Here is a 17,663-nt window from a genome sequence, read left to right on the forward strand (position 1 = left end):
AAAACGTTTTTAGTTATAAACGGAGCTAAGATCTTCATTACCTTTACATATCACTTAACTTAGGTTGTAGATTATAATACTGTAATAATACTAATTAATAAGAAAGAAAGTAAGGAAAAAAAAAAAAAAAGTAAGTAAGTAAGGAAAAGAATCTACCTGAAAATCCTTGGAATTAGTGAGGAGGATATGAACAGTTTGTGAAGCAAATACCCACAAAAACGAAAATATAGCTTTACTTCATGTTTATGTCACAATCTTGTGATTTTCATAATCGTATTAACTAAATAACAAACAAGTTTGAAAATCACATACCTGTCAAAGAATCTGCTACACTTGAAATTTGCTCCGATCCTACTGAAGCACATATATACAAAACCGAAATCACAATTAATTAGTCTTTACTTCACGCAAAATGATTCATACTTACTTTGTGAGTTTTTAACGTTGTAAGTGGTAAAGTAAGGAATATGTTAATGTTCAGAGTCTTTTTCATAACTTTCTTTATGAGATTGATCGTCTTTTTGTATCCCATAGTAAGGACTTTTTCAAGCCGCTTCTCACAGCAACTTTGAAAACGAATTTTCTAACACGTTAGTAGTGCAGTGAAGAATCAATTATGGGCCCATAGGCTCTGACTTAAACCTGGCTTGCTGGTCGTTTTTATCATCCAACAAGTCAAGAACTGACTCAATTTTTTGTTTCGTAGTTTATGTCTAAGAATTGGTTTGCCATTGTTCGTTTTTACCATCCAATACGCTCAGTGTTTGGTTCAAAGTGCCTATCCTGAAAACCTGGTGTTGTTGGTCGTTTTTACCATCCAACAAAAACCAAGAATCGACTTGGTTCATAGTTTTTGTCTTAAAGACTTGTCTAAACCGTTGATCGTTTTCCTTGTCCAACAAGCCAGGCGTAGTCTTTGTCTAAATTCTTTGCCAAGGCTTGTTGTGAAGTAAGGAGCATATTTTGATAGTCTTTGTCAATTTTTTGTTTCGTAGTTTATGTCTAAGAATTGGTTTGCCATTGTTCGTTTTTACCATCCAATACGCTCAGTGTTTGGTTCAAAGTGCCTATCCTGAAAACCTGGTGTTGTTGGTCGTTTTTACCATCCAACAAAAACCAAGAATCGACTTGGTTCATAGTTTTTGTCTTAAAGACTTGTCTAAACCGTTGATCGTTTTCCTTGTCCAACAAGCCAGGCGTAGTCTTTGTCTAAATTCTTTGCCAAGGCTTGTTGTGAAGTAAGGAGCATATTTTGATAGTCTTTGTCAATTTTTTGTTTCGTAGTTTATGTCTAAGAATTGGTTTGCCATTGTTCGTTTTTACCATCCAATACGCTCAGTGTTTGGTTCAAAGTGCCTATCCTGAAAACCTGGTGTTGTTGGTCGTTTTTACCATCCAACAAAAACCAAGAATCGACTTGGTTCATAGTTTTTGTCTTAAAGACTTGTCTAAACCGTTGATCGTTTTCCTTGTCCAACAAGCCAGGCGTAGTCTTTGTCTAAATTCTTTGCCAAGGCTTGTTGTGAAGTAAGGAGCATATTTTGATAGTCTTTGTCTTAAACTCTTTCCACTCGTTGGTCTTTTCCTTGTAACGATTTTCAAGCCTTGTGGTAATGTAAATAAGTAGTCTCTGGCTCTGATGTCTAAACACTTCTTTAACCGCTGGTCGTCTTTACAGCAGAAAAACTCAGAAAACCAAACTACAATCTTTGTCTAAGACCTTTCAAAGCCGTGGGTAGTTTGTTCCCTTCAAACACGCAACTTTTATTAAGCCGTGGGTAGCAATATTGTCCAAGAACTCTTCACAAGGTGTGGGTATTTCAGTTTGTCTGAAGAAGTTTTGTAAACCGTTGATCGACAGGTTCACATGAATTTATCTAAGCCGTGGGTATCACACAATCATTGCCTCAAAGACCACTTTTTTCTTCTTGTCTAAAGACATTTTGATTATTGTTGATCGTTTTATCCATCCAACATATATCTGTAACCTTTGTCTAAAGACATTTTGTTCATTGTTGATCGTACTATCCATCCAACACAGTCATAATCTTTGTTTACAGACTTTATTGTAAATCGTTGGTCGTTTAGTCCATCCAACAAATTTACAGTCTTTATTTTCGTAATAAGCCGTGGGTACTATCCATCCCCAAACGCATGCACTACCAACCGACGGGACAAAGTCCCCAATTCAGTCATTGTCTTACGAATTTTTCTAAGCCGTGGGTATCACAATCATAGTCTCATCAAAGACCTCTTTTTAAGCCCTTTTTTTATCGCTTTTTCCATTCCAACAATCTCATGGGCTTTGTCTAAAGACATGTTGTTCGTTTTATCCATCCAACATGAACATATCTGTAACCTTTTGCTTAAAGACTTGGTCACAAGAGTCTTTGCCTTATTTTTTTAAGACCGCTGGTCATTGTCTTAATAAGCCGTGGGTGGGTACTTAAAGTTTCATCCTCAAACATCGCATGCACTACCAACCGACGGGACAATGTCCCCAAATAAGAATATAGCAGAACACTATTAGATTAGTGTCAGCCTATATGATCTTTTTGGGGGTTTTTTTTTTGATTAAATTAACTAAAACCAAATGTAAGAATCGGTAGAGCACAAGAGTCGTCTCTACCTAATATCAGGCGATAGTAGAGCTTCAGTGACTCTGTTCGGAGTTGTGGATGTAATGGAACCCTGTCAAGAAAATAAGAGGAAAGCAAGATACTTTATTACTTGAACCTGAACTTTGCACGAATTGCCAAAAAAAATATGAACTTTTGGGCTGACCAAAAAAACACCAAACTTTCATTGACTTTAGAATTAATTAACAATGTTTTCGCGACGTCGTTTGCAAATGAGATGAAACGACGTCGTTTTACATGATTTGAAATTAAAAATATGTAAACCCCTAGATTCGAACCCAGGTTGGTTGGTCAAATGATAAGGTATTTTACCACTGGTCTACTGGCACTTTCAATGTACTTACTAACATGTTTATTTTTATTTGATACATGTTAAATATAAAAAATTCTCTAAAAACTTAATAAGATCTTTAAAATTCCAAAAAAATTAAAAAATAAAGAAGATTTTTATAAAATTAATTTAGAAATTAAAATTAAAAATAAAATTTTCTTTTTCTTTTTAAAAAATAAAAATTCTTCCAAAATTTTCTAAAAACTTAAAAAGATCTTTAAAATTCCAAAAAAATAAAAAAATAAAGAAGATTTTTATAAAATTAATTTAGAAATTAAAATTAAAAATAAAATTTTCTTTTTCTTTTTAAAAAATAAAAACTCTTCCAAAATTTTCTAAAAACTTAAAAAGATCTTTAAAATTCCAAAAAATTGAAAAAATAAAGAAATTTTTTATAAAATTAATTTTGAAATTAAAATAGAAAATAAAATTTTATTTTTTCTTTTCAAAAAATAAAAAATCTTCCAAACTTTTCAATTTTTTTTTAATACATTTGCTAAAAGTTGAAGTTAATGATACACACATAAAAAGTTGATAATTGTAACTTTAATTTTTTGCATTTTATTATAATTTTTTTAAAAAATTGGATTTTTTTTAAATGAAAAATTTGGAAATTTTTTGATTTTTTAATTTCAATTTTAATTTCAAAATTAAAGATAAAGTTTTTATTTTTTAATTTCAATAAAATTTTAAAGATCTTTTTAAGTTTTTAGAAAATTTTGGAAGAGTTTTTATTTTTTAAAAAGAAAAATAAAATTTTATTTTTAATTTTAATTTCTAAATTAATTTTATAAAAATCTTCTTTATTTTTTTAATTTTTTTAGAATTTTAAAGATCTTATTAAGTTTTTAGAGAATTTTTTACATTTAATATGTACCAAATAAAAGTAAACATGTTAGTAAGTACATTGAAAGTGTGAGTAGCCCAGTGGTAAAAAACCTTGCCATTTGACCAACCGACCTGAGTTCGAATCCAGGGGTCTACTTATTTTTAATTTCAAATCCTGTAAAACGACGTCGTTTTCAAGAGAGATGAAACGACGTCGTTTCACTTAACGTCAACATTTAACGTCTAGTTAACACTGTGTTAACTGAGAGTTCACGGCGTGCTAAATTGGCAAGTCAATCCTAAGTTTATTAATAAACTAAAAAAGTCAACAAAAGTAAATGATTTTTTTGGCCAGGCTCGAGTACAGGTTTTCTTTGGCAATTCGTGAAAAGTTTGTGTTTTTTTTGGCCGAATTCTCAACTCAAAAATAAAAACATATATATATATATATACGGTTCACGTGTGTGTATATAAGCAATCAACAATGGTATATATATATACGAATCTACTTTGTTCGCTTTACATCAAAACAAAATTAAACAGAGATACATGATCTAGAGAGAGATTGAGACAAGGATTTTCGAATCACAAAGAAGACGAGGAAACTTAATCGATCGTATCAAAAAAAAAATCGAATTTAGGATCTACAGATGTAACGAGGATTAGAGAAACCTTTGAATAAAATCGCAAATAAGAGGAAGAAAACTCAATCGATTGCGTCAATTTCATGATTAAGAACAGAAAATAAACAAATTAGCGATCGGCAAAAAGAAAACTCACTGTTGTATGAGTCATCGTCGTCGTCGTCGAAGAAATTGAAATTTGGGGAGAAAACCTTAAAAGTCCCTTTGGTATGTATTGTTGGATATTTAAACCGTAACGGATATATGTTCAATCGGACGGTCCTTCTTTTTCCACACGATCTGTCTTCGTCTATTTTCAATCGGACGGTCCTCCCTCCTCCTGCAGTTAAAAATGTAAAGCCCATTTTTTATTATACTAGACCCAATAAAGCCCATTAATTCATTTTATAATATTCAAACTCAACGATTTTTTTTTTTTGGGTTACCTTTGCTCCTTAGACACCAACCAAACCATACCAATTAAAAGAGAGAAAAATCACTAAAGCATATACAGCCCACTTGTTATTCAAATCAGCAATGGTAGTAGTCATACTTCATAGACGGCAAAACAAAAAAAAAGATCATGAGATTTAAACAACCAATGCTTCTCCAAGCAACTCAATGTTCTTACTACTCAAATCTCATTAAAAGCAAATGACAACCAAGAGGCTTCCCACCTGGCCCATGTATCATTATATTAGAATTACTACATTAGCAACTGCAATTTAGGAATCTCATGAATCGTAGAGCATCCACATCATTAACCAAGTTGTATATATTTCTTTATTTTTCTTATTATATTTTATAGTTTACATGTATCACTTTTATAAAAACTGCACATACTATATACTTATTAAAAAAATTATACCTGCATTGGCTCTTTACTACAAATTGAATCAGATTCTTCCTCCCACCACCAGGGGAAAAGTACCGACCACTGTTGTTTTTTTTTTGTTAAATTTTGGTGAATCTAATTACATAAAGAAGAGTCTCTCTCCTTCTACATTGAGCCACATCACTAAATGGGTTCGTCAGGAGTCGACACGTGTCTAAACGCACCTCCTAGCCGCGTTTCATTTATTCTGTGTCAATCCCGTTTGGGCTTAGCTTACGTTTGTGGGCATTAGTTTGCCTCATAAAACCCATATTTATAGTGTAAGGCAATATGATCAAACACGTCGTTTTTTATTCTTTTGTTTCATCTCTCTCTTCTGAGCGGCTGCTATATCGGAGAGACTCTAGGGTTTTTGATGTTTCATCTTTTTTTTTCTAACTACCCGTCAATCAACCAGTTACAGATTCATCCTGATAAAGACATTCTTCAATCCATCATCCACTATCTACCTTAAGTGCGGCCGTTGCTCTTGATAGACGGTGGAACTTCAAGTATAAAAGGTTAACATCCCTACTCTCAAAATCATCCTATCAATCTATTGAAACAACAAAATCACCTTATTTACTGAGTAATGGCTATCTCTCACGTTTTCCTTTCCGATTTGAAGTCTGGTAGATGTTCTTCCACTGTTGAGGTTAGGTTGCTGCAAATTTCAAAGGAATTTTAGGCGCGGTGATGAGCTCATGTCTGTTGATATACTCTTACTTGATTCAAAGGTGAGTCCGATTTGAATTTATGATAATAGTGATGTTGATTTTTCTGTTCGATAATAATTTTCATAGAGCATGTATGATCGGTTTATTGATTACGACGATTCTCATTTGCATTTTCAGGCGACTCTTATGCCGTTTCAATGATTTTCTTTTCTGATCCGTTTCAATGATGCAACCTCCTTGAATATGTTAACTGAGCCGAGTTCTCCAGAAGAATGTTTCCGGTTAGGAAAAATTATTATTGGGGGTTATGGGGTGATGACGAAACTACATAACCTCAACGCAAATGAAGCTGGTCATATGTTGGTAAGTTGCCATTCTAACTCCCAGCGTCGTTCTCATCGAGTAGGTTATAATACACGCGATCTTAATTTCATATCTAGGCTGGAGAAGGTGTGAACCCTGATGATACTCATGTCCCCCTTTTTAGTTTGGACATAGAAGGAAAAACGTTCACATTTCCGTCAGACTTTCACCATCACGCGCATCCTTAAGGAACGTGAGCGTGTATCTCTCCCTGATTTCACTGATATTGTAAGTTACATGGTTGTTTCATCAGATCACTCTCATATATTGTAAATAAATATATATTTTTGGATATGCTCAGGGTGGCAACGACAATGATGGAGGCGACAAGCCAGATGACAACACGGATCTTGCTAAGGTTGAGACTGGTGGTAGCAGTCAGCAGACAGCACCGGATGCGGGAACAGTCCCAAATGGTAAAAAGCCAAAGACGCCTTCAGCGGAAGCAGCTTCCAAGGCGGTCAAAAAGGCATGCATGGCTTGAATTGTGATGACAAGAGTCCGCAGTTTACAATAATGCTATCATTTTGTTTTTTTCATGCACGAGTACATTATTTTCTTTTTGGTTTTCACCCTCTTTGGGTAGTCTATGTTTGATTCAGACGAGTTTATAATAGTTATATAATTTCCATTTGGATCGATTTTTACTTGATGTCATCAAATGATTTGGTTTTATATGCCTACGTACATAAACAAGATCAGTTTATATAAGTAGTGTACTCCAAACAGAGGAATGGAGTTCATATTTTAACCGGTTTTGATTGACTATTTATGTTAATTATAACAAGTTTACTCCAAAATTCTGATCAACGTAATAATACAATATGACCATAAATAAAGTTTGATTGTAAAGTCTAATATCAACACTAATCGTTATGTTGGCTTACTTTCTACTTCCTTACAGTTTTAAAATATGTATATTAAAAAAAATTATAAATAAATGATATTAACATGAAGTGAATAATTGTGAGTTGGGGATGAAGGGGCGGCTGAAAGAGGATGTAAAGGAGGAGGAATATGTGGTGATGAAGACAGAGTGCGCGGAGTTAGACGGTAAAATGGTTGATGAGTTTTACTTGGAATGCAAGCCAAATGTACTACGCTAAGTGGAAGGAGAATGGTGACATAAGTGAGAGATAATAACTATCAAACCATGCATTTTATTCTTCACATCAACTGTTTTCTTTTTTTTTGGAACTAATTTTCATATTAACTGTTTTCTGTTTTTCATTCTGTTGTCAAAATATTTTTAATCATCTTATGATGATCATTCATGTATTTTGTGCTGTTGTAAGCTTGGAGATCTAATGACCTTAATTAATTACAAAAAAAATTATTTAGTCACGAAACTCGGTTTCTATCCTGCATTCAATTTTGGCTCTACAGAAACAACTTCGTGGTAGCATTGTAGCCATTTTCAGCAATGTGAAATTTGCAAGTTTGGGTATACCTGCAAATTTGACCACTCCTTGAGCTCTTCTTCTTCTTCACTAAGCTACAGCCCGACAGTCTCATCACTCACTGGCATGCCCCTCACGACTTACCCTCTTGAGTCCTCATTGCTGAGCATAATAGCTCCATCACCATCATTCTCATATGAAAATTCAGAGCTTCATTCTTCGAGCTCCAAGTGAACTCACAACTACAACACACGTCGTAGTTGTGGACTGTTGCTGATGAAGCCTATCCATCTTCATCTTTAACCATATTGGGCCATTCAGATCCTGCTGAGGCCAAAAATAAGACTCAATTAGCATCCAGTTTAAAACTTCGAAGTTAAAATACAAAACTCAAAGGAAATAACGTCGCTTTTCAACAGAAGATAATAAAAAAATAATTAAAAAAAGCAAAAAGAAAGTTACATGTGATTCCGTGCCGGAGCTCTCTGCGTTGAACATGCTCTTAAGTCACCATCTCTTTCACCCATACAATAAAACAATCAACACAACATAAAAACTAGACAATACCTCACAAACAATACTCTTACAATTTTGTGCAAAAGGAAAGATACGTAATCCAAATCCGTAATTCAAATCCCGCGCATAGCGCGGACTGACCTAGTTACATATAAAAAGGTTGCAAGAGTTATTGTTACAAAACTGTAAATAAAGCCAATTATAAGAATCAGACTGAACCCATGATGAGGAGTAGAATTTGTCATGAAGAGATGATTAAAAGATGCCCAATTAGTGGAGCCTTAATTGATTTTCTGGAGGCCCATTAAACTGAATATAGTTCAATGAAGGCCCAAATAGAGGATTGAGTAATGGAGATGGCAAGAGAAATGATTCGATTATGACTCGAGAATCAGTTTGTTGAAAACCAAATTTGCATGGCTCTGTTGGAGAAATCTATGTTTGTCTCTCTGAAGGATGAGATTCTGTTCTTAACTAATTGATCAATCTCAGCAAGGATCGAAGCTGAGCTCCTGAATGTGCTGCGGTGGAGACGGTGATTACGTTCTCTCCAAATAAAATAGATCGGCGACTACAACGCCAGTAAACAGAGAAACTTCTTGTGCTTGTCTATTGACAAACAAAGCAAGGTTTGCAGAGAATCTGTCCAAAAAGATGATGGCAGAGATAAGCGAAGCTTCAAGGCGAGAGTATTCCAAATGGTTGAGGAGTATTGACAACTGCTTAAAGGAGTACCGACCACTATTACGTGAGAGAATCTCAGATCCGGCGACGGGGAAGATCAAGCGAAGGAAAAGATGGATTTGATGTATTTCAGTATGTTGAGACTTCCTTTAGCGGATTTGAAGAACTCGTTAACCCTATTCAATGAACCTCAACTTTGTAAAAGACGAGGACATGAACTCACCACAGAGCCTCTGAAACTCCTCGCCGCCGTGTATTCCATAATCTGCCCTGTAGATTCGATCTCAGACACGGCCAAGAAACATGCAACAAAGGTATATCAAATCTCTAGCTCTCCTAAAATATATAATTGTTTCTATTATAAAGAATATTATGGTTTGCCTTTAGATCTATTTTCTTATAGTTGATACCGATTGTTGTTTTGATCTTCGATGGCGATATGTCTGTAAGGAGAATTATGATGAACATGGTGAAACAGTGAACCTTGACTACGTCTCCATCACTTATTTTTAGTCTCAAAAATTAGGGAGTTTAAGAGCTGCGGAGAAGGAGTCACTAAATTGAACGTAGTGGGGGAGCTGGCCGTAAGGAGCAAATGAAAATAATTAATGAGAGGTTTGAATGAGGATTACGAACGTTACAGAGGCGTTACAACATATGCGATCCAAAAGACGGGATTGAAGAAGACTAAGTCATTCAAAGACATGGGCTGTAAATGGACTATGTTTATGTTATAGAAGGTCAGCAATATTAGACTCAACTTGTTATGGTATTTTTGGGCCCATTCGTTGAAACTATTTTTTATCAACGAAAGTTTAGAACTTTATAGAAAAGCTGACATGTCAAAATTTTTCCCATGCTCTGATGCTGATGTGGAAGCATAAGGTTAGAGCACAAGCCGACTTTATATATATAAGATATCTCTTTCATGTGATTCCATAATTAATATCAACTAAATAACAAACAAATTTGAAAATTACATACCTATCAAAGAATTCTGCTACATTTAAAATCTTCTCCGAGTCTTCTGAAGCACATACAACACCTGAGAAAATCAGAATTAATTAGTCTTTACTTCACGCAAAACTGCCTCATACTTTACCTTGTACTAATAATAACGGTAAGGGTTTTAGGTATATCACTACTAACAATATAATTTTGGACATATCACCATTAACAATGACTCTTCTCGACATATTGACAACGTTACTAGTGGTGATATACCACCACTAACAATTTTGGTTTTAGGTAACTGAAAATGTTAATGGTTAGTGATGATATATCCAAATTATCATTGTTAATGGCAATATGTCCTAAATTATTATTTTCAAAGAAATTTTTAGAGCTATTGAAGAACTATTGTGCGTCTAACACAGTTACACTTATTGATTTTGGGTTACGGATTTTAAGAGCTATTTTGGGTTACAGAAGAGCTCCGTAACCTAAAATCTGAACTGAATCCGAACCGAAAAACCCGATCTGTATACGGTCCAAAATGTTAAAAATATCCGAATGGATCTTGTATGGTGTTATAAACTATATCTGAATCCGAAGTGTTATTAACCAAATCCGAATGGGTAACCCGAAAACCCAAAAAATATCTGAAGAAACCGATCCGAATGTCCAAATTAGTATACAATATAAATATTTGAAACATAAATATGTAATTCAAATATTCAATTTCATATTTATTTAGATATGATATCTAGCAATAAGTATTTAAAATTTAAATAAAAGCTTTAAATACTCCATTATATATAAAGAAGTATATATTTCTTATGTTTTACTTTTAAATTTTAGTTATTTTGGATATATCCGAACTGATCCGATATAATCTGAATCCAAACGATATATGGTTACTTCAGATATATCTGAACCGATCCGAAACCGAACTGTTATATCCGAAACCAATCCGTATTTGTAATTTTACTTGAATGAGACCTAGGAGATGTTACAAAACAGAACCGAAATCTGAAAAACCCGACCCGAACCCGAAAGGAAGGCCCAGACCTAGCTACTATAGAATGAAACGAAGCGTTTAGAGCTCAAAAATCAAGACCACTGTAGTGACGAAAATAACCCTTAAAAGAGACCATTAATATAACGATATTATATCATGATAAAACGCACCCGCGTGGATATTATTATTATTATTCTTATAAATCTATATTTGTTTTTATTTTAAGTGTTATATATAGATGTTTCAACATAATATGAATTACATATTATTGTATTTACAAAACATATTGTCCAATGTAAATGGTGATCATATAATTTCGTGTTTATAATTTGCGGATGTATTATATATTCCTCACAATCTATTTATTATATAGAAAATGACCATTAAAACCATGAAATTAACTCGTATTTGAGCCACAAAATTCTTCAACTTTTCAATATTGACCGTTTTAAATTTTATATTTTGTTAACTCGGTCATTTAAGAAACTCGAATAGTCAACTACTAAACTAGATTAAAACTAAACGACGTCGTTTTGAAAACTGGTTAAAAACTTAATAATAATTGAGTTAAAATAGCCAGTTCGACTTCATCAAAGGCATGAGATCATTACATGTCACCGGAAAAATCACTACTGATTGTCTTCATCGGAGATTACCTCTAAATTGATCTGGGGAAGATTAAATCGAATCGGAGATTAGGTTTTCGAGTGAGGAATATGAAATCGATTTCAGATTTTTCTGAAAAAATGATTTTTTAAAAGGTGTTGTATTGGGTATAATAGATGTTACTCGAGTTTAACAGTGTACTATTTAAGTTTAATAAATGGTCGAGTTAACAAAAATAAGAGTTAAAATGACTAATATTTAAAAATTGAAGAATGTTTTGGTTCAAACACGAGTTGGAGTTTTTTTTGTTTTAATTTAGTTCAAAGATTTAATGGATGTTTTCTCATTTATTATATTTAATTTTTTATTATTTAGTAAATAATAATATGCTCTAAATTTACTGATTTTACAGGGACAAAATCTATAGTACTTAGGTGAATTTTATGTTTTTACAGATTTAAGAAGTTTTTATTAACAATAAGTAATATAGAATCTTAAATCTTTTTTTTTCTAAAAAAAAATCACTATTAAGGCCGGGCAAAAAAACTCGAATCCGAAGAACTTAACCGAATCCAATCCAAATGGTAGTACCGAACCCAAACCAGAATTGGTTAAATATAATTTAGATATTATACTTTGTTGCATTCTTATCTTTTGTTGACAACGATTTCATAGTTTAGATATTATACTTTGTTGCATTCTTATCTTTTACATCTATGACCTGAATTTTTTTTCTTTTTTTTCTCAGGTAAAATTTGTGCACCATCGTTCATATATGGTATCTCTCCAAAATACTTGGAGAGATTACTGGGTGTAGATGGCAACTCAGACAGATATGTTGTAGCTGCTTCTCCTGGGAATACGCTAGAGTCTGGATTTTGTTCATGAAAGACATATCTGCTCTTACTCCTTCATACAATAACACATCCCGTGGTCAGGCACTTTGGCTTGTTCATTGTTACAAGAAGCTCAACAATGGTGGTACATACCATGCAGTCTTCTTATAGCGTCACCCACCAGTTTCCAAAGCATAGTCAATGTTTTTGACGCATGAGACTGGAGGTGCAGAATCCTATGGCAGCTTTAGATTATTCTAGCCTTTTACAATTTAGGAACCGAGGAAAACTTGTCATAGCAGAAACAAAAGCAATATCTTTATGGGATGTCAATTCCCTTCACCCTGAAGCACAGCCCATCAGTTCCACTTCAGGGCCAAAAAAACATCATTTCCCCATCTTAGCCTCTTTTTTATTTTCCTCACTTTTTTTCTTACATATTGGATTATCTGTTAACATATAGGAAGCTAGAACAAGTAGATACTTTTAACATCTCTTTCATTTGACTTAAATAGTTTGTCTTCACCTGAAATGCAGAGTAAGTTCCATGGACGGTGAAGGTAACGATGAAGTTTTCTGCATTAGTGATTCAGTTAACCCATCTGGCATCAGAGCTAAAATTCTTAAGCTCTGCGTTAATGAACAATGTGTATCATCTCGAGGAGAGATAGAATTTCTGGGATGTACCAATCTGAAATCCTCATCTGCTAAGAAACAAACAACGTCTGATTTTTCTCAAGTACATCAATTCTCCTTATGGAAGCAGCGTCTTGTACAGTCTACCTGAATCAAACACTCACTGGCACCATTCTGCAATAAAACCCAACTCTGGTGAAATTCAAACTTTGTCATGACTACTTCTGGTATGGGACTTTTCATGTTTGATACTGCTAAAGAACAGACCTTGCAACAGCCAAAAAAAAAATTGGTATGTGGCCAATTCTCCTTATGCTGTGTTAAAGACAAAAAAATCTACAAAACTACAGCTCTTCTGAATTCTCTTGTTATTTGCTTTCTTCTTATTGGACTTGAGTTTGTACATATATGTTGTGGTGTTTTGGTTAATGCGGGAAATCGGCTATTTCAATCCCTACCAATGTTCAATTCAGACCGACTTATATGTTCAATGCATACCGACTTATATGGCCGTGTCAAAACATATCTGAACTTATATGGTCTTGCCAAAACATAACCGACTTATAATTTTTTGGCGAAATCATACACCAGTCACCACATCAGCTGCCACATCATCCACTTTTGTTCGCGTGGGTGCTACGTCAGCTAATTTTGCTGACGAGGATGTCATATGTACATTTTTTTTTGAAAAAAACTAAATAATACTTTTATAAAAATAAATTTATAGAAAATTTAAAATTTTATAATTTTTTTTACTATTTAGTAAAATTAACAAAAATTAATTAATTAATTAAATTTTAATCTTATATAAGTGAGATATTCATAAATATTTTGATCCTATCATAAACCGTCCTTATAAGAGTTATATATTTGTTGTAATTATTCAAATTAAATACTAGTTTTGGTGTCGTGTTACTCTTGATTAATCATGGTTGTGTTTACACTTAATTTTTTTTATAACATACCCATGATTAATAAAGCGTAACAAGACTGCAACACTAGTATTGAATTTGAATCATTACAACACATATATAACTCTTATAAGGACGGTTTGTGATAAGATGTATCTCTTATATAAGATTAAAATTTGATTCATTAATTAATTTATGTTAATTTTACTAAATAATTAAAATTTATAAATTTTACATTTTCTATAAATTTACTTTTATAAAAACACTATTTATTTTTTTCAAAAAACAAATTGTACACATGACATCTTCATCAACAAAATTAGCTGAAGTATCATCCATGCGAATAAAATTATATGAAGTGGTGAATGGTATATGATTTCGCCAAAAAAATTATAAGTCGGGTATGTTTTGGCACAACCATACAAGTTCATGTATGTTTTGGCACGGCTGTATAAGTCGGGTATGAATTGAACATATCATATCTGATATGTATAAATGGCCGTTTTCTTCCCGGTCAATGCCACATGTTTCTTTTTAGTTAGATGATTTGTAGGTTAAAAAGATCCGATGAAGTCAAAGATATGAACAGGATGGCCTAGTGAGAGAGCTGCATCAAAAAGAAAGTAGGTAGATCAATCATCTTGGAGTGTACAATGATAACAAAATCTGCAAATAGACATGAACAAAAATGACGCTAGTTTTATGAATAGACAGACAATAGTTCTGTTAAGTATATGTCATCCAACCTAACTTGTCTGTAAGAACAAAACAGGCAATCAGATAACTACATGACAACTTGTGGACCAACACAAGAAATATGAGAGATGCACTTTCTTCAGGCACAGACAAAAAAGTATTCCTGATTTAGGTGTTTGTTTATTTTTTTTGATATCCCATAAGTGAATCTCCACCTAACCCTTAAATATATTTGTTTTTGTTTAAATGAAGGCAACTAAAACATGATTAATTTATTGTAATCAAATCTGGATCTCCTCCTAGTCTTCTTGTTCCTCAGCTCTTCCTACTTTCCTAGCTATCTTCTTCTACCTCTTTTTGACATAAAAGAACCAGGACAATAATCTTCGGGCCATGTCTGATTATGCCAAAGACGCATGGCGGAAGTATCTGATTCAGCTCCAAGCTCACCCTTTACGAACCAAGGTCCTCACTTTTTTAAATCAAAAGATTGTTCGATGATCATCATATCGTTATGGGTTTTTTCTTGATGAAGTTTTGTTTTTAGCTCTTTTTAACTCTTTATTTGTTTGCTTTTTATTGGTCAGGCGATCACTGCTGGAGTTTTGGCAGGTTGCAGTGATGCCATAGCTCAGAAGATCGCTGGAGTTAAAAAGATTCAGTTCCGTAGATTGCTTCTCCTTATGGTTCCTTCTTTGCTCTCTTCTCCTCCTCTGATTTCAAAACCTTTTTCTTGTTTCTTGAATGTGTTGATCTCATCTGTGTAGTTGTATGGGTTATGTTATGGTGGGCCATTTGCTCACTACTTCCACAAATTGATGGATGCTCTTTTCAAAGGCAAGAAGGACAATACTACTGTTGCCAAAAAGGTTTTGCCTTTCTCTTTCTAAACGTTTTCTTCTCCTTAAGTACCAAACAAGCCTCCTCTTCATCAATGCCTTTTTCTTTTCATTAATAAATGGTGTGGTAACATACCCTCCTTTGGATGAATCTGATCATATGGGCACCAAATTTATGTAAATGTTATTCCTTAGTTGATGTTGAAATATATGTGGATATTCTGAAACCTTCTTTTGCTGCAATATGAAGTTAATTGTGCTTGGAACTCTCAATTAGAGCTAGAAAGTAACCTCTTTTATTTAAAAACTTACTTGTATTCTAAGAGTACCACTTGCATCTCATGAACTTTATCATTTCTTAAGAAACAATTGTTGGAGCAGGTTTTGCTGGAACAACTTACATCCTCTCCTTGGAACAACTTTCTTTTCATGTCTTACTATGGTTTAGTAGTTGAAGGTACAATTACAATTCAATCCCTTTTTGTTTCTCTCTTTAGTGGGAGTAAAATCCTTGCAATGTCTTTTTTTATAGGGAGGCCATGGAAGCTAGTGAAGCATAAAGTTGGGAAAGACTTCTCTACCATACAGTTAACAGCCTGGAAGGTAAAAGAAAACATAGTAACTTTTATATTTCAGTTACAAAACCTGAAAACATATACATTAATGTTTCATTTGGCATTGTTGTTCAATTTGGTGGTTCTGATGTTCTGAATTTTTTTGTATGTAACACAAAGTTCTGGCCTATTGTGGGATGGATTAATTATCAGTATGTTCCTCTGCAATTCCGCGTCTTGTTCGGCAGCTTCATAGCCTCCTGCTGGTAAACAAATCTCTAATCTTTCTTTCACTTTTTGCTATTAACTTTCATGCCAAACTGATTTTCCTATAACATCCTAATCTCTTGGATATATACATTTAGGAGCATTTTCTTGAACCTGAAAGCGCGATCTGCAGTGATCAAGAACGCATAGAAACCTTAATCTGGAAGATTACAAGCATGTATGTTATGTATATTCAAATGCAATTCCTCTTTTTCCAAAAAAACAATTCTCTAGCCCTCTAAGCATATAACAAGAGAAGAAGCCACTCGTTGATTGCTTAAACTAAAGACTTTTGGTTTATTATATGTCAAGAGAAAATAAGAACTAAATATTATGTTAACAACTAGTAGTAGTAAGAAAGAGGATACGGCAGAGGAGACATGAATTAGGAACCTTAGACGTCAAAATTAATGGAGATTGTTGAATCTGAGTTTGGTCTCAAAGGAAGTGAACAAAACTCAATTGTAGAATATTTTAAAGGTGTTTATATTCATCCGCTGAGATTGTTGATACATATTGAATGTTACTAGCAAAAGTTTTGTCTGATTACACTCGGTGGAGTCTCCTCTAATACACATCCCGTGGAGTTATTACCGAATCAGGCTGACTCACATCATTGATATTACAGTTCTTTTGTTTTGTCTGCTCTTGTAGAATCTTCGACACCCATTTTATCAGAACCTTTGGTCCATGGATATCGCTCTAAGAAGCAATTTTACCAATGCATTTCAAGGATGTTGCCCTCATCACAGAATGGTGCGCAGCAATGCAACACAGATCAAGGCTCTAGAGGAAAACTACAGATGTGACATCACTGGTCTTCCTCCTGGAAAGAAAGCTATTATTAGAAACCTTAAATTCAATTCTGATGGAATACTTAAGCGCCACAAAATCGTTTAGTGGTTCGTTGAAATCACCAGAAAGAAGGTACATATCTCAATGAAACATTCGCTTCAGTTGCTAAAAGATCACCAATGTGCATACCACTAACTTAAGTAGGGATATTGGGATTAAGATCTTAATATACTCTCTTTGTTTCAATGAGATGTATTTTTAATTTTTTTTATATATATTAAGAAAACATATAAAATTTGATTATCAATAGTATTTTAATACGCACAACTATGTTTTTTTTTTGAAGTTTTTTATAATTTACCATTAATTATACATTGAAAATGTTTAGAAAATTTCGTTTTGAATTTTTTTTTCTAAAACGTAGATCTTTTCGAAACGGAGGGACTAGTAATATCTTAGAGATACAACTTAGATACTAGATTTATCGTATTACAAAATACTGCAATATATATATTATGCTGTACATTGAACATTATAAGCAAAAAAAAAAATACACTTGATTTCAAAGAGTCGAGAAAAGCAGCCAATAAAGTTTCGATTAATTTAGGAGTAGAACAAGTTTTGGCTG

General features: G+C 33.4%; 1 protein-coding gene across 2 annotated transcripts; it reads left to right on the forward strand.

The window, feature by feature from the left end:
• Positions 1–14,642: 14,642 nt before the first annotated feature.
• On the forward strand, positions 14,643–17,392 carry LOC106449407 (peroxisomal membrane protein PMP22-like). 2 transcript variants are annotated; one of them, XM_048778054.1, is made up of 8 exons: positions 14,643–15,045; positions 15,168–15,266; positions 15,348–15,449; positions 15,801–15,876; positions 15,952–16,022; positions 16,154–16,239; positions 16,339–16,418; positions 16,895–17,392. In XM_048778054.1, the coding sequence occupies exons 1-7, from the start codon at positions 14,974–14,976 to the stop codon at positions 16,388–16,390; spliced, it is 558 nt and encodes a 185-aa protein (XP_048634011.1). In that variant the 5' UTR covers positions 14,643–14,973; the 3' UTR covers positions 16,391–16,418; positions 16,895–17,392. The 2 variants fall into 2 exon arrangements, with proteins under 2 accessions (XP_048634011.1, XP_013746624.2); XM_013891170.3 differs by lacking the exon at positions 16,895–17,392 and having other exon boundaries at positions 14,645–15,045; positions 16,339–16,569.
• Positions 17,393–17,663: the final 271 nt, after the last annotated feature.

Source organism: Brassica napus, chromosome A4 (genome assembly GCF_020379485.1).
Source record: "Brassica napus cultivar Da-Ae chromosome A4, Da-Ae, whole genome shotgun sequence".
Lineage (NCBI taxonomy): Eukaryota > Viridiplantae > Streptophyta > Magnoliopsida > Brassicales > Brassicaceae > Brassica > Brassica napus.